Source organism: Pinus tabuliformis, chromosome 9 (genome assembly GCF_031772625.1).
Source record: "Pinus tabuliformis cultivar Carrire ecotype Pingquan chromosome 9, CPIR1, whole genome shotgun sequence".
Taxonomy (NCBI): domain Eukaryota; kingdom Viridiplantae; phylum Streptophyta; class Pinopsida; order Pinales; family Pinaceae; genus Pinus; species Pinus tabuliformis.
Window position 1 is genome coordinate 822,270,579 of NC_142307.1, and position 23,064 is coordinate 822,293,642.

Sequence of the window (23,064 nt, forward strand, 5' to 3'; positions counted from 1 at the left end):
ATCCATGACTTTGACTCTTCTAACACAGTTTTATATTAATTCACATTAATATTTTATTTTCCCTAAGTTTAGATTTAGGGACTCCATTAAAAATATTAATTATTTTAATATCTCTCAAATTGTTTAGAATCTGCCCAAACCCTTTTTGGGTATTGGAGATCTCATGTGCCTTAGCCTCTCCACCAATTTTCGTGGCTAGAGCACGTCCGATGCTACCCCAAATCAACATTATTGTCATTATTGATGCATGGGTTTCATGCTGAAGGTAAATTTATTTATAGTTCAAGCACCCATTGAGGGCTTGTCATTGAGTCAACAAGTCAATTGAGTCATTGTGATGTATGGAAGACCCTTTTGGGCGTACTGTATCAAGTCAAAGAAAATTATTTTAAAGTCAAAGGTGTCATATAGACCCTCCAAGACCTCGTCATCATCCAAAGAACAAGTCAACCTTTATGAGTGAACAAGTCGGCCTACAAGCAACTATTCAACCTGGAAGAGAAGTATATATATAAGTGACATCGACCTCACTTGAAGGAGATCCAATTCAACTCTCAAGAAGTTCGATCTAGGAGAATAAGAAGACAAAAAGGAAGCCTAAATACCTAGCGATGAAGAAGAAGGAGGAAGCGAACTTTTGGACTGTCTTTGGGCTATTATCCTTCACATGTGCGAGAAAAATAAGGGCACCCGTTGCAGCAGCTAGATCAAATTGCAGACTTCCTAAGAGTAGTCGAGTTAGGGCATCAATAGGTATACTTTGCAAGCCGAGTTCCCTATAAGAAAGAACCAGTTCAAGCAAAGGAGAAAGAAGGAAGAAATCACCATCTTTTCCCACATGTGCAAGAGATAGGGTTTTTTTAGTAGCTGAAAAATTGCAGTCAACAAGTTGTTGAGGTTGAAATTGCTGTAGAAGTTGCTGGGGTTGAAGTTGTTAGAAAAGTTGCCGGAAGTTGTGAAAGTTGACTAGTTCTTGGAGGGGTCTTTGACAAGGGTCTTAGGTCTTGGAATTCGTCATTTGAAGTTCTATAAGAAGAGAAGAGTTCTTGTGGGTTTTTCTCTCAAGAGGAGAGGTTTTGGCCCTGACTTACAACCTACATCTTGTGTTCCCTTGTCTTGTTGATATTCATTGTTTCGTAGCTGTTTGATGATAGAAAACACAATAATAATCAAATGAAAGAAGAAGCTTATCAAGTTAAGTTAAAATACATCACAAGCAATTATTAAAGTAAGAGAATCACCTAATCACTCTGCCCCTATATTTCTCAACATGGTATTAGAGCTAAAGTGACAAGACAAGAAGAGGTAGCTTGAAGATCATCCACTTGAGAGAAGGATACATAAGGGCCAAACAAACTAAGGAGCATCAAGGAGGATCATCCATAACATCACAAGGGTCATATCATCACAACTCTTGGAAGAAGAAAAAGACCTCAAAAACCCTACCTCCATTGAAAGAAGGACTCTACATTTGAAGCACCTTGGGAAGCCTCCACATTCTACATTATCATCCAAGGAAGGAAGAAGAAGCATTGCCATCATCATCAAAGAAATCAAGGTGATCTCCCTCACATTGAAGCAAAGATCACATCTCAAACATCCTTGAAGAAGATCATCAAGGAAGCAACATCATCAAGAAGGCATCAAGTTGAAGATATCATCATCTAGGAGCATCTTCACTTGACAAGTAAGTATATTTATATTTATGTCTAAATCTACTATCAACATGACTTCATTCTGCAAGGAGAGCAATAAACTGGTTGGGTCATCAAATTTCCTTGCATGGAAAAAGAGGATAGGTTTGATCCTCATAGAGAATGAAGTTATTGAATATGTTAAGGGTTCAATCTCCAAACCATCTCAAGGGCAAGCTCAAGCACTATCGAAGTATATGAAAGGGGAAATAAGGGCTCAAAGAATCCTCATAGAATCAATGAAGAATTCCCTCATCCCTTATGTAGCAAAGTTGGAGAAACTGAAAGATATCTATGAAAAGTTGGTAGAATTGTTTTGTTACATCATCCAAAGATGAGATGAGGAGCTTGATAGCTTCCTTATATAGAAAATGAGAGAATAGTACCCCTCCAAGTGGAAACAACGACCAGTTGGCTTGATCCTTGTCAAAATAATCTCGTTCGTTCATCTTCCTTTGAAAATAATTTCATCTACACTGTTGGTTTTTTTATTTTTTATTTTTGAGGAAAATTTCGAATTTCTCTTAAAACCCCTTTCTTATTAATCCAAAAAATAATATTTTGGACTAATATCCTCAAAAAATTCACTTTGACTTAACCACCAAGGTCCAAGGGGTCAAATTTTCTTAAAATATCCATTTTTCCCTTTGTGGGGGTCCTTCAAAAATTAATTTTTCTCTGACCCACGAATTTTTGATTATTTCCAACTTGGAAATAATTTATGTTCTCTTCAATTATTTTTTGATTCAAAATTAATTAATTTTTTGTCTTAGAATTTTTATTTAATTTTGCCAGAATAATTAATTAAATGACTAGAGGGGATTAATTATTTTTTCCACCCTCAAATATTTTAGCCATGGTGTCTAACTATGAGTAACCATGCACTAAAATATTTTTTACATCAAGATATTACAAATTAATTCAACTCTTAGAAGCTGAAATACACATTTAGACATAGACCCTCAAGGCACTACCCAATTCTGTGACACAATATTATCTAGTATGAAACCAAGAGTCTATAATAAAATAATTTAGCCATGGTGTCTAACTTTGAGTAACCATACACTAAAATATTCCTAAACACACTTTTACATAGACTCAATAAACACTAGGACTCACTTAAGACCTTGTCAACGAATTCCACCCTAACTTTGGGGTTATAACTGGGAGAAAAACTCTACTGATTATCCGTGTTTACAAACACACATAATTTGAGGAGGTTAAAAAACTCCATAGAATGAAGCCCTTGACAAAAATCATAGGCTTACCTAGGTGTTATTACATGGCTCAATGGTCATACTAGCATCATTTACAATACTCTTTTGTAGAAATTGGGTTTACAATGATAAAACTAGAAGCTGAATAATGATAATGATCCTTGAAAATTTTTGCTGGTGTTTTGTACTTTGCTTCTTGGACTGTTGACAAAGTGTGGTCAACAAGTTGCATCTTGTTTCATTGTTAGCAATCTCATTTGCCATTGTTTACTTGTGCTTATGGCATTGTTTTGTTTTCACTTGTTTCAATCATCATATCATATAATTGAATAATCCTAATGAGCACTCTAACTAAAGGCATTTGAATTGTCTCATTGTTTCATTTGAGTAATTCTAAAGTGCTTCATTGGTTCATTATTGGAATCTTATATTCTTATGCCCCAAGTGAATATTCAATAAGCTTGGTTATAAGTTGTTTATTTTCCCATATTGAAGCATTTTTCCATAATTGTTATCTTATTGAAGCAATCTAATCATCATTTGCATCATCATTTTAGGTTTAGTCTTGCATTTTAAAATTTACCTCCAAGCATAAGCTTGGTTGTATAGAAAGTTTAGGACCACCTTCTTCATATTCAATTTGATAAGCTTGACCCTTACTCAACGGTTAAAACGAGTGACCTTGCAGTTCTCTTGTGGGCAATCCCTTGTAGGAATGGAGGCACTTGGGTCGTTATAATTCCTGGGTAGGTATTGTTAATGAGGCCTTAACCTCCTTCCCCAACAGTTTTTTTCTACAACCCTGTTTAAGACTTGCTTCGATAATTGAGGAGAAGGCCTTCACCCTTTAGCATAGGCATATAATTAAAATTAACCAAGATCCTGCATCTCACATTAGATAGATCTTGCATTCATCTATCATCATTGATCATTGTAATTGGAATTGTGAGCTTAATTTGTAATTGCAAGTTTTACATCACTGCACTTGTCATTTCGAGCTTATTGTCTTTGAATATCATCTATACTTGAAAGCACAAGTCCCTTTCCTTGCAATTGTTCTTAAAATGGTTCATTGCTAATATATCTAATTATCTTGATCTATTGATTTCTTGTACTAACTTTTCCTTGCAACATTGCTTATCTTGTAGCTTGAAATATCATTTATATTCGTGCAAGTATCTTTGAATTCATTTGGGGCATGTTTCTAAGGCACTGGTCTCTTGAAATCTATCTTTTTCCTTGCATTGCTCAATAATTATATTCTAACTTTTCATCTAATCTTAATTCAAGTTACTAAGAGGAGTAATTTCCTTGCCCTTAGATCTCCTAGACTTGTTGTTTCCAACAAGTTTTCTTTCATATTTCATCTTTTAGGGACTACCCCCCTTATCTTGCCTAGGAGAGAGCTTAAACTGAGTGAGTAGGGAATAGGTGGCAGTCCCTATTCTGAGCGCTGCGCCATAAAGACTCTACCTTGTGGGGTTGGAAACTTTTCCCACATTCAGGTGTACATCTTAGGCGACAACAAGCCCCTTGGCACTTCTGGAAATGAATAAGCAAACTCAGCCCCTCAAATGCAACTCAGACCATGAACTCGACCCTCTCTTTTGCAAGACAATTCGACCCTTATTTGAATTAGGCCTCTTGAGATTGAATAATCTCTTGCAGATGCAATAGAAATCAATCTCTTGAGATTAATAATAAACTGCTGAAGCAACTCAACCCTTGGGGAAGGAATTCGATCTTTGGCAATATTCAACACCTGCAAACAAATAATACTCCAACAAATATATTTCTCTTCGGCACTTTGGAGATCCGTTGAAGAATCATCTGCATTGAATCACATTAGGAAAGTCTGAATAACTTCCTCAATAAGCCAATTAGGGTGGTTGTGGAGGACCACCGAAATCGACTGAATACTAGCTAGTGTGGCAAAGAATATCCATTGAAACTAATTTGAGAGTCTCACCTGAAACCTTCGAGAGAAACTCGTCTGACTTTCCAAACCAAACATCAAGAAATAATCATAAACCAGAATGATTGAGAAATGACCTTCTCTCACCTTTAAGATTTTTCCGGATCTTCTCCAATCTTCTAGAAATCTCTTTTTATTATTTTATTAATAAGCCATTTTGTGCATTTTCCTCTTATTTTCCAACTGATTTTGCCCATTTTTATTTACCCCTTAGATAAAAACACTTTTTCTCCTTTTATTTAATAAGTGACTTTTTATTACTAATTAAAGTCACTTTTATCTCCAGAAAATGCTTAAACTGCCACCATGATCACACCGGCCTCCCAAAACCCCTTTTCATCATCCTGCCTTGTAGATCTTTTCGTCCTGATTGCAACGAGCTATTACACTAAGATGCTTCTCCAAGTAATCAACCTGAAACAACACCTTAAACATATTAATTAAACTATGCCCGTTAATAACTTCGTTTTATGGAAATTGTAGGAATGCAGCGGAACCAAGATTGAACTGCGCAGAACTGATCCTGATGATGAAAAATGGCAAGCGATCTCAGCCGGACCCTGTAAAACTCCTCAAAACCCTCCGGGCCCACAAATAATGCAATCCAAGTCCTGTGACTTGGCTGATATAAGCTCTAGAAATCTTTCTTAATCTTGTCACAGGGTAATGCAAAAATTGGGGATACTACATAGACAAGCCTATTGCAAGATATAATCTCTGTATTTATGGGCTTTTTTACTTTGACCCTTGTCTTCTACTGTAAGAAAATTGAGTAGCTATAAAAATATTGAGATTGCTGTTTGTATGGAAAGATGGAACTGGTTATTGTGGTTTTGAGTCTTGACCTTCTTATTCAAAGTTATGTTTGTTTGTTTCTCTCTTTTTCTGATGTTTGAAAGGTTGAGGCATGTGTTTTATGCGGACATGATAGAAGTTAGTATCTAATTTTGAACATGGCAGCCTGTTTAGGAACATCTATTTCTTAAATCTTCCATCTAATAAATAACTTGTATGAGCTTTTGGAAACTGATAAAATTAACCTGGAAAAAGTTACATTAGAAGCACCAGAATTTATGGTGTAGTTATTTTGTATGAGCATTTTCTATTGCAGGCTTTGCAATCTATACCTTTAAGCCTGGAGAAGATTGATAAGATCATGGTTGCAGCATTGCACTTGAATCGAGCTTCCACTATGTATGTAAGTAAGCTTACTAGGTTGATCAGGAAAATATGTTCTCTTTTATATTGATCTTTTCTAGCATAGAAGACTTGCATTTTATGTATGCAATATATTATGGGAGATTATTTCTTTTAGCAAGCATACATTATAGGTATGAAGGTCATAATGATTCTAACAGGATGATCATTGTTCTTTGGTAAAAGGAAGAATGATTATCATATTTACTATTAGGGGAATCAGTCCTCTTCCAGATGTGTGTTTCCTTTGATTCTACTTATGTGTAAATGTAACTACTTTTTGTTTCTTCTGTATACTGGATGATCATTGTTCTTTGGTAAAAGGCAGAATGATTATCATATTAACTATTAGGGGAATCAGTCCTCTTCCAGATGTGTGTTTCGTTTGATTCTACTTATGTGTAAATGTAACTACTTTTTGTTTCTTCTGTATACTTTTATATATGTAAAGTAAAGCCCTTCCTCATAGTACTAAAATTTTGCTATTAGGTATTACTCATGCCAAAAATGGTATTTGGGAACTTCTTATTGCAAACAATTTCTTTTCCAGTGTGTTGCTTAGAGTTGAAGATGCTTTGAGTATTTATCACATTTTTATTTTCCACCACATCCACACCCTGCATGTAATTTCTATGGTGACATATGCTGCAAATTAAGTCATTGGTTGAGTTTGATGGCATTTCATATTACTGTGTTCATAAACAATAGAAAACACTGGTTATAATGCTTTTTTGGTCCATTCTTGTTGTATTGTGCCTGTCTTATTCTTATTGTTCTAATTTTATTAAATGCTGTACACATTTTCCATTAAACTTCTTGGAAAGAAGATAATTTAAAGTCTTACCCTCATTTACTTCAAGTTCCTTTTGATCAAGTGGACGGCTAAAAATGAAATCCTTTCAAGTCATCATTACAGGGTTTGACTTTAATACTTAGAACTTGCATGATGCACATTTTAACAAGCAAAAATCAACATTAGATTTTACATTAGGCTAGGGAAGTTTTTTTTTATGAACTCTAGACATGGCCACAGATAGATTAACATTAATGATTAAATCGATGTTCAATAATACCCTAGGGATTATATATTTTAGGGCCCTTTCAAGTTTCAATGAGTTCATCTAGTGACGACAAATCAAGGGCCACTGCCTCATATTATAAACTAGGTACCAAATCATGTCCATACAAGAGCACTGGGGCTTTGAGAATGGTTGCAACACATATTTACTAGCTGGGGACATATCGCATAGCCTTCTTTTTGTCACAGTTTTCTAGTTTGCAGTGTTGCAAACATCCCGATTTTATCCTGATTTCGTGATTTTTTGGCCTAGCCGATGTTTGCTGATTTTTACCAATATTTTGCAGGTATCTTAATTTTGTCAATGTTTGCTGATTTTTACAAATATTTTCATGATTTTTTGGTTTTCCATACCTTTGCCGATTTTATCCCGATGCCGATGTTTGCAACATCTTTGTACATCGAGGCTGCCATTCTATAGACTTTTTTGAGATTAATATTGGGGCCATGCTTGGTGGGACTTACATCAATTTACATACATTTTTGTCTCACCCAAAAGATTTTTTGGTCCAAGGATGGCCTTTTATCAAGGGAACTTTATGCCGTTGAGAGCTGGCCTTATTCTCTGGCCTTCATACATGCTCAAACATTGGATGCATTTCCTTAGGATTCCCCTTGGGCCAATATTGGGTGCTGTCATAGACTTCGAGTTGAGGCTGATCATCATATCCCGTGACCGAAAAGGTTTGTTGGGGATGACACCTACAACAGTTGGAGTTAGAAGAGCATCTCATCTTTCAATGCCCTTTTTACCATGAGATCTAACAATGTACTATTGCCTATATTGAGACTCAATGGGCTCTTTTTCTAGCTTCTTTCTTTATCTTGATAAGAGATGCCTTTCTTTCTTCATGGGGAAGGTGTTTAGACATAGATCTTAGTCTCTTCATGCCTCATCCCAATCAAAGGCCATTAGGAATATCACACCATACTTGGTTGTCTTGTCTGCTCAGGAAACAAGCAACATGAAGAGACCCAACTTCATGATTGGTGAGGTCTATAAATATCATAAATATAGAAAGAAAAAACAACTCTATGCCTTTGAGAATGAAAGAAAATGAAGCTTCAAAAGCCTTTATTAGGGGGAAACCTCCTTTTGCAATGTAGCAAATGCACGAGATGATATGACTTCTAAAACTAGGTCTTCTTGGTATGTATAGGAGACAAGACACAATTTCAATTAAAGGGCCTAGCTGACCAATAATGACAACAACAATATAAAAATAGAATTGTAATTCCCCAAGATCTAGTGCTTAACACGCCCCTCCTCAAAAAATTGTTGCCCTCAACACTTGATTAGCTATGGATGTTTCTGATGAAGAACTTATGTTCTCATGTCACATCTTTGATTGACAAGTTCTTCCATTTAAGGTCCCTAGTAATTGCTTGATCCTTGTGTCAAGGATATGTTCAGGTTCTAATCATATTTTTATAACTTGGACTCAACTACATATCAAATTGGGTTTCAACTTGGACCTGTTTGATTTCAATGACTTGATTTTCAAGAAAATCCATAAAATAATTAAATTTCAATGAAAAAAAATATTTTTAAGATTCCAAACCATTAGACAAAATATGCAAAGTTTGCTAATCTATATACCATGTAAGGGTGAATATATCCCACGACCCATCGCCCACCCTTATTTCTCTGATCCAATCTTTGAGTATTATGAGATAATGGTTAGTGATTGTTCCTTTTTCTATCTCTCTATCAAGCATAGGGGTAGGGGGTGTGATAATGATCAAATCACATGTTGGCTTCATTAGTTGTATGACTAACTTAGTTGATCTATTGTATGCTAGACATGTTAGCTTAGGCTAGAGTAGCATTGTGTGTCATGCATTCTTATGTGTGCACCCTTCTTTTGATATTGTTCATGCTCATGTGCTTGCATAATAATCAACTGACATTTTATTTTAGAATTATCTTATCTTATATTGCAAGGGTGATGATCGACACCCTACTCAATAGCTATCAACAAGTTGCTGTGAATGTACAGGTAACAAGTCTATGAGCCCCAAGGATTGCTGGAGTTCTCATCTCATGCACTCCTAGTTCAAGCACATGAATCACACACTTTATGGTGAGCACGACCCTGAGTTGGAGCTAGAGGTTACCCACCAAAAAGTGGGTAACCCATAGGAGAAAATTTGTCTCCGCCTTTGATAGGCATCCAGCTAGCAACCCTATATGTGTTAGTTTCTCTAAGCCCAACAAATCGATTAACATGCCAATAAATTTTTTATACCTAGAATTTTATTTTCACTGAAAACCCAAAAAAATCAAATCTGAAATCTATGCACAATTAACACAGTTGAGCTTCTAACAAATTATGCACAATAGAAACAAGAAATCCAAGCGCACAAAATTTTACCTTGGAAAACCCCAGTGTGGGGAAAAACTAGCAAAGAGGGATATAATTAGGCTTAAGAGGAAATACTCAGGAAATAGTTATAGTAGCAGATCTAAAGAATCTACAGCCAAGAATGGCCACAAAAATCGACCCTCTCTTCTCTAAAATGGTACAAGCTTTCTCCAACAGAGTATGCCCCCTTTTCTTCAACAAATCTCATGTGAAATTTGTTGAGAATTCAATAAGGCAATGAATATGTTAATTCTCTTTAACTTGATAACTGTTTTTGTTACATTTTCTTTATTAGCTTTGTTCCTTATTATTATAGGGTGAGATACATCAAACGACTATCAAAACAATAAGAACAGTGACATAGTATATAGGCTGCAAGCCAGTGCCAAAACCCCTCCTCTTGAGGGGAAAACCCTTAAATCTCTTCTCTTCTTATAGATCCTTCAATTGACTAATACCATGACTTAGTGACTTCGACAAATACACTCCAAGATCAAGATCAACTCGACCTCCTATTGCAAGAACTTCGACCTCCTATTGCAGATCCAAAATTCTGTCTTCCAGCAATTGCTGCTGCTCCTCTTTAAGACTTCGATCTTCTTCATATGGCCTTCTCTTCCCTTCACTTGCCTTTCCTTGTGACTTAGGGCTAGTGAGACACCCTAAGTGACCTTTGCTTGGCTTCCTTTCTCTCTTTCCTCCAAGATCGAACCAAAGATAATCCAAATGCAAAAACCCTAGCTTTGACTTTCACGTGAGAGAGAGAGAACTAGCCCAAGCACTTCGACTTCCTTTGACTTCTTCTTCATCCTTTCTTAGTCCTCTTCTTCGCATAGAATGAGATGTGAGAGAGTCTGTCTAATGGAGGATGAGTTCCTCTCTATATGTAGGTTTCTTCAAGGGTAGACATGGCTCTTTATGTAGGCGGACTTGACAGTTTCTAGGCCAACTTGATCTTGGAGGTATTTCGACTCTTTAAAGACAAAACAATTTTTTTTACAAGATACAATGTGCCCATAGAGTCTTCAATATATGACAAATGACTCTTAAACCTAGGACAAACCCTAGAAGCACTCAATGGGTGCTTGACCTATAAAATAAAAGAACGTGAGCATAAAACCCATTCTCCAATAATAATAATTTCTTTTCATTTTATAATTTACAAGAATACATTTCATACTTATGAAGACCGAACCTAGTTACACATTTTTCAATAGTCCCTCTTAACTAGGGAGGTATTCATGAGAGGTACATGATCATTCTCATTCTGAAGAGATCTCATAAAAGGAGTCAGATTGGTAACCCATTTGTCTAGCATCATATTTAACTAGCATTGTCACATAGCAAGGCCTTGACTAACAAATCTATCTCTCCATAAGATCAGAGCACAATGCTGGCGAGACCAATGACTTATAGACACCATAATCATTGTCTCTCAAGGTACATACTCCACCTGAGTGTTCAACAAGTATGACCTTCGTTGGACTATTCTTATCTTGGGTAGCTAATCCTCAAAGAATATCAATCCACGACTACTCTTATTTTAAATGCTCTACCTCATTATCAAAGAGTATCGAATGCTAGATGGTTACCTAATCCTCCATTCTTTCTTCTCAAGTGAAGACAAGAACGTAGTGTCTAACTCTCCCTCTCAATTAGGGACGATACGTCAACCAACCCAAGCTTGTCTCTAAAGTATACAAGCTTCTTGTTTGGAAGTGACTTTGCTAGTATGTTAGCCACTTGCTCATTAGTGGAGATATACTGTAGCTGCAACACACCATTTTGCACTAGCTCTCGAATATAGTGATACTTGTTGCTTATATGCTTTATCTTTCCATGAATCAGACAAATGTATACCACTGGTGTTATCACAAAGTATCACTGTAGGGTTCATCGGTCCTTCAAACAGGTCGGATAACAACTTCCTCAACCATATTGCTTCTCTGTTTACTTCACAGGCTGCAACATATTCAGCCTTAGCACTTCTCAAAGCAACCGTGTCTTGCTTTCTGCTCATCCATGAGATCATGGAGGATCCCAAACTGAAACATCCTCCTGTAGTGTTCCTTCCCCAGTCAGAATCTATATATCCAATCAGTTGGACATCATTCCTTCGATCATACTTTAGACAATAATGGATGGTTCCTCGCAGATAGCTTAGAATATGTTTTGTTGCTACCTAATGATCATGCTTCGACTCCACTCGGAATTGACTAAGAACGTTTACTGCAAAGCATATGTTTGGTCGAGTATTCACCAAGTACATCAATGAGCTAATAAGTTGCCTATACTTGGAAGGATCCACAGGGCTAGATTCAGAACTCCTTAGTCTCTTCAAGTTTTTTATCATCGGGTTGGTCATAGGTTTGCAATCCATCATGTCAAACCTTTTCAGCATCTTGATCACGTACTTCCCTTGACCCAAATAAACTTCATCCGACCCTTGCCAGACTTCTAGTCCCAAATGGTAATGCACCAGCCTAAGATCCTACATGTCAAATTTTGCTGCAAGTTGCTTCTTATTTATGAAATTTCTAAGTCTGACATGTTAGAAATCCCTGCTGCATTATTTGGTTTATTCCTTCTACTTGTTTATTCCATTAACAAGTTATTGATACATATAAATATCGAAAATAAACACAAATGCAACCTTAACTCATATACAGATCAACAACTGAAAAACACTGAGACAAACACACAAGGGACACCGTTATTTTTGGACAACCATCCCCGAAAAAACCCAATGCGGGAAAATTGGTGCAACAGTTCTGAGGGTTTTATTATTATGTAGATTTCTTGAGTAACTAGGGTGCCGAACTGGCTCACCCAACAAAGATTGTTACACGATAGTAATACCTCTTCTTGGAGACGGATATTCAGCAAGTCTGCCCCACGAAAATCCTTCCGGCACTTCTCCAAGGCTCTACGTTAGCCCTGCTAGCCTCAGCGTAGCTCTAGAACCCTTTGCGTCAGCCTTCTGCCTCTTTGCGTCAACTCTCTGGCCTTCTGCGTCACCCATGCAGGCCCCTTAGCCTCTGCGCAGTCTCTAGCTACCTCTGCGTGGCTCCTGCTGCCTTTGCGTAGTCTCTAGCTGCCTCTACATGGCTCCTGCTGCCTTTGCGTAGCCTGTTCAGTCACTGCGCTGACCCTCTGGCACTATCTCTGCCTCTTTGTTATGTACTCACTGCCCCTCGTTGCAACAGATCACTTGTTCGAATTTTCTCAGCAAGCCCCGCTCCAGAAAATCGAACTGACTGATCAATCTTGGTGTATCTCCAACTAACCCTCAAGCCTCCTCTTATACTTTTCCTGTTGAGTTTTCAACGATCGAGATTAAGTCTCTAATCAACGGCTAAGATTAGATTTGGCTTGATCCATGTCATTTAGAACATTCTCACCCAGTTTTATATTAATACCCATTAATATTTTAATTTTCCTAAGTTTAGACTTAGGAACTCCATTAAAAATATTAATTATTTTAATATCTCTCTAACTAGGTGGAATTTCCCCAAACCATTTCTGGGTCTTGGAGATCTCATGTGCTTTAGCCTCTCCACCAATTTTCATGGCTAGAGCACATCCGATGCTACCACAAATCAACACTCCCTCTTAGCGAGGAATGTGCTCTAGTAATGCTCCACCACTGAACATCACACTGATCCTTCCGCACTGGTACCTGTGTTGATGCTTGGCCTGCTGCCCAACATCCACTGCACTACTACTTCCTGTACTACTGCCCATGGCTCTACCATTGCCACTGCTACATCTGTACTACAACTCCCTCTCAACATCACTACCACTGCTAACTGCTGCATTGCAACTTAGTTACCGAGAAGTAAGTAACTGATGCTGAAGCTACCTCTGCTGCTATCCTGTGCTCCCTCTGTCACCTGTGCGCTGCTACAAACACCTCTGTGCCTCTCGCACTGCTGCAACCACCTCTATGCCTCTTTGCACCACTGTAACCACCTCTGTGCCTCTCGCACTGCTGCAACCCCCACTGTGTTGCTATAGACCTCTGCACTCTAGCACTGCCTTGTCCTTCATCGCATCTTGCTTCTATTGACACCCATCATCTTGCTACTGTCATTCGGGGCTCCTGTAGCCGGATATGATCCAAGGGTTTGGGTACCTCAAGGATCCTGCTCCTCATCTTCTGTAGTCCTCCTGACTATAACTCGATGTCACCCCAACTCTTCTCTAGAGGTGCATGAGCACTCATGGCATAGTCGTCATCAGCCTCGTCTCCTTTCTCCGCCTTAGCCAGAGCTACCTTGGAGTCAGAAGCCTCTCCCTTATTCTTCTTCCTGGGACACTGGGTTGCATAATGACCAAACTCCCCACAATGGAAGAACTTTACCTTGGAGATGTCCTTCTTCTTCCTCTTCCCCTACTGTCCCGCAGATGCCAGAGCCACATCCTCCTCTTTCTTGATTCGACCTCCTTTGTTGCTACTCCTCGCCTTGGTCAATCATTTGATCTCTTCTTGGCAAAGAGCTGCCCACATCTCTTCCCATCCCAGAAGAGTAGCTCTGCGCAAAATGCCTTGGACAAATGTCTCCCACTCCTTGGAGACTGCATTCAGGACGGTCCTCACCATGAACTCCTGATCTGGCGTGGCCCCTATGCAAGTAAGTTGGTCCCGAATCTCCTGCAATATAAGGAGGTATAGATCTATTTGCTCCCCATTCTGCATTTGATACGACCACAACTGATTCTCTAATAGCATCTTCTGCTGCACAGAAGTGCCCTGATACAATGTCATCAAAGTATCCCACATCTCCTTTGCCGTGTTATTTACAACAATATGTGGTACGACATGATCCTTGACCCCATCAAGGATTATGAACTTTGCTTTCGCCATTGCATCCTCATACTTGTCATTATCAACTGGGTCTTCTGGGATAGCCACGGTTCTTAAGGCGAAGTCCTTGATGCGATGCCTATCCAGGACTGACAGGATACTGGCCTTCCAGATGACAAAGTTGGAAGCCCCGTCCAACCTGTCTTGATCCCTCAGTCTGTTTACTGCCATCTCTGCTCCTCTTCTGGACTCCCTCTGGGTTTCGACTTTCCTCCTGGAAATCTCCCGCTAAGTCCTGATTTCCCTGTTGGAAATCTTCCCGCCAAATGTCGAACGGCTCCTCTTCAATTCTCTTTGCAATTGGAACTCGGATCTGGATTTCTTGGCTAGAAATCCGTCAAGGCAGTGACTCCCTCTGCCTTGGTTCTGTCCCGTTAGGTATTGTTCTGCTTTGACAGAAACAACACCCCACCAACTTCCCAATCCACAATATGCCCACAGTTGCCTAGGCCCCAACAACTGAAGAAACTGAGCCTTCCAACTTCGCGCAATCCATGCAAAGGTTGAATCACTCCTCTGGCCAACTGCGTCAAGCCTACCTGGCTGAGTAGGATGACGTGGCTCTTCGTGAGCCTCTTCTGCCATTTTCTGCCTCTGCGCTGGCCCTCTCTTTGGCTCGAAATGATGACGTAGGCCCTTTTGTGTCACTTCTTCTCTACTGCCTTATGCTTAGGAGCAGCTCTGTCTCTTGGGACAACTGCTACTGTTGCAAATTTCCGATATCGCTGATGCCTTCAGTCCTCCTGTGATCTGTAATGCTCTAATACCATGTTGAAATTTCTAAGTCTGACACATTAGAAATCCCTACTACATTATCTGGTTTATTTCTCCTACTTGTTTATTCCATTAACAAGTTATTTATACATATAAATATCAAAAATAATAAAAAATGCAACCTTAACTCATGTACAGATCAACCGCTGAAAAACACTGAGACAAACACACAAGGGACATCGTTATTTTTTGGACAATTGTCCCCAGAAAAACCCAATGCGGGAAAACCGGTGCAACAGTTTCGAGGGTTTTATTATTATGTAGATTTATTGAGTACAACTAGGGTGATGAACTGGCTCACCCAACAAAGATTGTTACACGACAGTAATACCTCTTCTCGGAGACAAATATTCAGCAAGTCTGCCCCACGAAAATCCTTCCGACGCTTCTCCAAGGCTCTGCGTTAGCCCTGCTAGCCTCAACGTAGCTCTAGAACCCTCTGCGTCAGCTCTCTGGCCTTCTGCGTCACCCACACAGGCCCCTTAGCCTCTGCGCAGTCTCTAGCTGCCTCTGCGTGGCTCCTGCTGCCTCTGCGTAGCCTCTTCAGTCACTGTGCTGACCCTCTGTTGCTATCTCTGCCTCTTTGCTCTATACTCACTGCTCTTTGCTGCAACAGATCACTTGTTCGAATTTTCTCAGCAAGCCCCGCTCCAGAAAATCGAACTGACTGATCAATCTTGATGTATCTCCAACTGACCCTCAAACCTCCTCTTATACTTTTCTTGTTGAGTCTTCAGTGACCGAGATTAAGTCTCTAATCAATGGCTAAGATTAGATTTGGCTTGATCCATGTCATTTAGAACATTTTCACCCAATTTTATATTAATACCCATTAATATTATAATTTTTCTAAGTTTAGATTTAGAAACTCCATTAAAAATATTAATTATTTTAATATCTCTCTAACCGGGTGGAATTTCCCCAAACCATTTCTGTGTCTTGGAGATCTCATGTGCTTTAGCCTCTCCACCAATTTTCATGGCTACAGCACATCTGATGCTACCACAAATCAACACTTACATTCTTCAATTCGACCTTCCTCACCTGTCAAGAGAAGATCATCTACATATAGAAGAATGATTACAGGTTCACCATCTACAAACTTAATATAAAGGTTCGAATCAACAAAGCTTTTTGTGAAGCCTATTCTTTGTAGGTATGCATCCATTCTAGCATACCATGCCCTTGGTGCTTGCTTGAGGCCATATAATGCTTTCTTCAATCTGCAAACATATGCCTTCCTGTCTTTAACTTCGAATCCCAAGGGTTGCTCTATATAGACTTCTTCATCTATTGTGCCATTCAGAAACGCAGCCTTGACATCCATTTGGTGGATGTTCCATCCCATCGATGCTGCCATAGAGACTAATGATTGGATCATTGTATATGTTGCTATTGGAGAAAATGTCTCTTCATAGTCGATGCCTTCATGTTGAGAGAAGCCCCTAGCCACAAATCTTGCTTTATACTTATCCATACTTCCATCAACGACATTTTTGATCTTATAGATCCACTTGGAAGTAACCACATATTTGTCTTTAGGCCTAGGTACGATCTCCCAGACTCCATTCTTCATTATAGATTGATACTTTTTATTGATGGCATCTTTCCATTCCTGATTGTTTACAACCTTTTCAAAAGTGGATGGTTCTGCTTCTATTAGTTTTGTCATCTATGCAACATACCCAAAATATCTTTTGGGTTCCTTGCTTTCTCTAAAAGATCCTTTTGCTGCCTCATGACCTTCTGCATCAAGTAGAGTAGATTTCAACCAATTAGGCCGTTTTCTAGTTTGATGGATGACCACAGGTTGAATAGGCTCATAGGGACCTTCTTCTTCATGGTGTGATACTTCTTCCCCTTTGTTAACTTCCTCCTCAAATATCTGAAGTTCTTCATCATCAGAGTCTATGGAAAGTTCCTTTGATTTTTGAATGCTATGCTTTCATCAAATATGACATCACGAATGACTTCTATGTGATGTCCATCTTTCATGTAGATCGTATAAGCTTTTGATGAGTTTCTATACCCAACAAATGTTCCCTTCATGTCAGAAGGATCCAACTTCTTTCTTTTGTCCTTTGGTATATGGATATATACAGGACACCCAAAGATCTATAGATGGCTTCTTTCTAGTGAACGTTTCTTCCAGAGTTTTGTTGTCTAGAGATTTGTGGGGAATTTGATTCTGAATGTAGACAACTGTCTTCGTGGCTTCCCCCCCACAGAATCTTAGGTAGATCCTGATCGTGTAACATTGCTTTTACACTTTCTTCAATGGATCTATTCTTTCGTTTTGCAACTCCATTTTGATCGGGATTGTATGGGACTATCAACTCCCTCTTAATCCCAGACTCCTTACAGAATGCTATAATTTCTTTGGATGTATATTCCCCTCCATTATCAGATCTTAATATCTTGATTCTTTTTCCTATAAGGTTTTTCACTTCTGCTTTGAATTCTTGAAATTTTGAAAATACTTCGTCCTTGGTTTTCATTAAGTAAAACCAGGATTTTCTCGAATGATGATCAATGAATGTGACATAATACAGATGACCTCCAAGAGATTTAGGAGTCATAGGGCCACTGACATCGGAATGATTGAGATCAAAGATTTCTTTTGAACGTGAAGCACTGCTTCCAAATGGTCTCTTGGTATTCTTGCTCAATGCACATCCCTTACAAACTCCTTCGTGATCTTCCTTTAGATTCAGAATTCTGTCTACCATGGAACTTAGAGTTGGAAGGATTTTGAAATGTCGATGACCAAATCTTCCATGCAAGTGTTCACATGGGCTAATTTCAATGTGAACCAGGGCTTGGGCCATAGGAGACATTAGTTTGTAAAGGCTTCCTTCTCAAATGCTAATGACCTTAGCTTGATCTATACTTGAGTCTTTACTCCATACAACGACCTTACCATCAATGAAAGCTACTCTATCACCCTTTTCTTCTAGACTTGAAATGGAAAGTAAATTCTTGTGCAAACCTGGGACAAATAGAATGTTGTTGAGGTGAATGTTGCTTCCATCTTCCAGCTTTATGGAGGTTGATCCAATACCTTTCATGGGATAGCTCTTGTTATCTCCAAGTTCCATTGAATAAGCGTATTTTCCTTTTGATAAGGTCTTCAATTGATTGGAGTGGCCAGTCATGTGCCTTGATGCACCACTATCAATTACCCAAATGTCTTCATCTTGGAATGTGCCAGAGAGAGCTGAGAAGAGACCTTCATCCTTTTCTTTGATTGATACCTTCTTTGTAGAAAATAAGAAACTCCATGCTTCCTTGATACTTTTCTTGAGATGGCTTGCAATCTTCTTGATGAATTTCTTCACTGTAGAGATCTTCATGATGCCCTTTGATGACCTTAGCTCCGTTACCATGTTGAGAATTCAATAGGGCAGTGAATATGTTAATTCTCTTTAACTTGATAACTGTTTGTGTTACCTTTACTTTAATAGCTTTGTTCCTTATTATTATAGGGTGAGATACATCAAACATCTATCAAAACAATAAGAATAATGACACAGTGTGTAATTACCCACCTATAACTATAAATAAAGTACGAATATTAGCATACATACAAGACCTCCATACGATAGCTACGTATGCATGGACCCGCATGTATCGCACTATATATAAGCTGGTTACTACAGGAGGAGATATAAATTAAGGTAATGAATTAATACCTCACCAGAATATCATATATATGATAAATCCTTAAACTAAAAGAAAATGTTAATTTTAATTTACAAATTAAAATTTAAAATTAAAATTAATAAAATAATAATTAAAATTAATTAAAATTATAAACTAAATAAATCAAATTAATTTATTAAAATAATAATAAACTTTAATCAAATAAAATCTACGTATCCACATAAAATCAACAAATCAAATGAGATTTGATTTTATAAAATTACACGTAACAAAACAATGACACGGAGATGGGATGAAGATGGTGGACGAAGAACTAAAAGGAGGAAGGAAATCTTGAGAAGGGGGGGAGGAAAAACAGAGAACAATTTTAACACAGAGATATAAACACTCTTGAGTCTTGATTGTACTGGAGTTTTTGGGCACGAGGGATCAGATTGCTTCGATTGGAAAGCATTCTGAGACTGAGTACCTATGTTGTACCCAATTCGGGAGGGTGGTTTTGGCCGTTTTGGTAACACAGCCAGAACAAGAATTGCAGCAGAACAACTGCAGTAGAGCGAATTGTATCAGAACAATTGCAGTAGAGTAGACAGGTTGGTATTCATTAGATTAATTATTTAAATTCAGTCTTTAAATTTCATGTTCTGGTATTTTGAAATTAATTTGAAATTAAGGCTCCTACATTCTGGTATTAGAGCCATCTCAAACTCTCGGACCTGTTAAAATAAGGTTACAGTTGTATTTAATAAGAATTATAAATACTGTAATCAGAATTATTTCAAAATTTTATATTAGATTTCTGTGTATCCTTCATTCTGCTCAGACCAGGAAACCTTAAGTGCATATGCAGTATCTGCAGACTTCAATTGGATTTTGTTAAAAACCTTAGTTTTAGGAACACCGAATTTAATAGGACACTCTTCCTTATAGTACCGCCCTTGATTCTCTTCTCAACATTAGGCTATTGGGTTAATGGAACCCTGATTCTTTACCACAAAATATCCTTGACAATAGTATTATTCTGTTCTTTAAAGAAATAAATTGCCGTTAACAGTAGGGTTCGAAGCTTCCTGGGCATAGCCTAAACAGATTTCAAGTCTGTCTTTTAATGTCTTGAACATAACAAAAGTCCCAAACAGAAGTAACTAAGGCTGCATGTGCTCTTTTCTAATTGCCATGAAGCAGCAACATTTAAAATGATGGGTTCTTCCGAAATTGCTACTGAGTTTGTTATATTTCTCTCCTTGCAAAAGATACCGCGTCGTTCCAATTGAACGTAATACTAACGGAGGCAACAATACTTTGTATTCGTATCCCTGCGTAGGAGATTATCCTTACATGTGTGAATGGTAGTGCTTTTACGGTAATAGAACCTGTGACTTCAAGAGCAATCTCATTAGTAATGATGTTCAGCCGACGCAAAGGTTGATGTGGTGATGAGATTTAGATGTTGAACTGCAAGGATTTTCTGGGCACATCAAGCCGAGTCAAGGCTGGTACGCACATGATGAAAGGAGTATTGAGGAAGACGTTCTGAATGCAATCCGAAGAAATGAAATTTTGGAGCACCGCCCTTAATTTTTTTAGTAGAAGCCTGCTGCTAAATCGAACTCATGACCTCCGATGTGGTATTTATAATAGATCTCCGGAAGTAAATGAGCAATACAGTCAGTCAATCACAACAATATCAAAAGTTCGATAGCATAGACTGAATCCCCTTCAAAAACCCACTCCAGTTCGACACCCGCCCAGCTAAACGACTGAGTGTTAAGTTATGCGTATGGTCTGTATGCCTTGTGGGCTCTTGTGTTAAAGGCCTTCGTTACATCGTGACTTATGGCCAAAATTAATGCTCGATTCATGGATATAAGCCACCGTGTGAATGAAATGACGACCCATCCATAGCATTCAGGGGCGGAGGCCTTGGCACCTACGAACGGTTAAAGGCCCGATGCTCCAATAATAAACGGGAATAGAGCCCAGCAATATTATTTCATATCATTGGGCTCCACCATAAACTAGGCCGAGGACCCAGATTTATTATATAATTTCCGTAGTATCTAATCATTATTTTTTTATTATGTTTGAAGTTCAATAATTTAAATTTTGCAAAGTAAATTAAATAAACATTATGACTTCATGAATTGATGGTGCAAATAATAGAGAAATCTAATATATATATATAGATATATATAAGTCAAAACACAATAACAATGAAAGTCAGAACATTAGAAAACGAGAAAACGTGGTTATGGCATTGTAATAATTCAGACAGACACTTGCTTTTAAAAAACATTCATAGATATATTTAATATAAGCAGTCTTTTAAATTAATAAAACCCTAGAAACATAGAATCGCATCCATCGGTCTATTCTCAATAGTTTATCACTTGGTAGAGAATAAAGAGAGTAACTCACTGTCACATGAATTAAAGGAGAATAACACAGAAAATTTGTAGGTGGAAACAAACCAAAATCATTACCACCTTAGATAGAGGACCTCATGATTCAGAGAAAAACCTTATTTTATACTAAATGAAGTAAAATATTGCCACTTCACACAACAGAGTTAAATATATATATATATATATATATATATATATATATATATATATATAAAAATAAATAAAATTGATTGAAGTTATAAGGTTGAAGTTTTGTGAGTTCATAAACTTCTATAGTCATAGTTTTGTGGTTACTTTTGTGAAAATTTTAAAGGTTATAGTTTTTTTTTGAAACTATAATACTTGGGATTATTGTTCAAAAAGGTATTTTAAATTTATATTAAAAATTGGAGTGATTTAAAAAAAAGAAATATTTCAAACTCATTTATTATAAATTTATAAATTTATAACATAATTAGGCATATTTTAACTTTCTTTAGTTTTCAATACCTTAATAATTTTGGTAATTAGAACTCTGGATAAAATAAAATGATGAAAGGTCAATGACCCACCAAAACCATAATAAGATTAGAAAACACAAGGCAAATTACAAAGTAATATTATGATCTATGAAAACCCATGCATTTTACTAAGAACTATTACGCATTTTGATAGAACATCATGCATTAGGACAAGGAGGTAGCAGTACCACCCTCCTTGACCTTGGTACCAGTAAGACCTGCCTAGCAGGTAAAAATAGCAAAAAAACTATACCGTTTGTGAGCTTGAATTTGCAAAATTATACATATTAAATCTAAAAGTATACCTCAGATTCTCATAATTATAATTATATGTTTAGGAAAAGCTACGATAGTAAGGACATATCAACGATAAAGCTGTTAACAATCATCCCAAGGTATTTGGATTAATGCCTAAGGGTCTTCCAACTTATTAATATCATGACCACGCTATTCATTTGTAGACGGGAAGTGTACCAGAGATAAATGAAGAAGGGAAAAATCATACTAGAATTAGAAACAATCCTTGAAACAAGGATTAAGCAGCCAAGTAACCCAACAATTGTGGAATACATCATCAAATAGAAGAACCTACTAGTGGAAGAGATGACTTATTCTTGCAAAATCACTTGAAGTTAGTCAAGTGTTTAGGACAACACTTGTTTGAAGTGGAAGGGCATGTTAAGTCGTATATAAGCTCCATATTAACCTTAAAACCCCTTTTTAAGCCCTAGATATTGAGTGATTACATTTCTATTGTTATATTGTTATGTAGGCTAGAGCCCCTTATGGTTCCATTTTATTATAATTGTACTCCGTGTTTCCTATATATACTAAAGAGACTTTGTCTTAGAATCACCAATTATTTTCTTGTACATTGTATTCATTGTAAAATGATGTTTTCCCCTCGAAGAGGACTGCAATGATTCGTTTCTTATCATTTTTAAAGTGCAAGGTTCTCTTTTTTTGTAAGTTCGATAGTGGTGAGGCTACATCATGGTCATGTCCAAGAATAACACCCGAAATAGGGCGGGGAATTGAATGGGTGACTTAATACCTAGGAGTGCCTTAACAATGCACCCAATCACCGTCTATCCAAGACCCCGTGTAATTTTTTTAAGGTGCAAGGTTGATAACACATTGAAGTTAGTATTGATTTTTAGTTTAATCTCCCTCTTTTTTCAACAAGAAAAAAATTCATCTTCGAGGAAGTAAAAATGTTTCATCTCCACCCTTTTCTTTTCAAGGATAATTTTTTTTTTCAACGATTATTTAGCTGAGAAAATCACACAGAAAACTCAAAAGTAATACCTCTTATGCTGCCCTTTTCT

At 37.6% G+C, this 23,064-nt stretch overlaps 1 protein-coding gene across 1 annotated transcript in view; it reads left to right on the forward strand.

The window, feature by feature from the left end:
• Positions 1-23,064, forward strand: part of LOC149151318 (uncharacterized) — a 423,245-nt gene that overhangs the window by 73,663 nt on the left and 326,518 nt on the right. Inside the window, 1 exon segment of the mRNA XM_089438966.1 lies at positions 5,998-6,084. Within this exon segment, the coding sequence (XP_089295092.1) occupies positions 5,998-6,084 (87 nt within the window).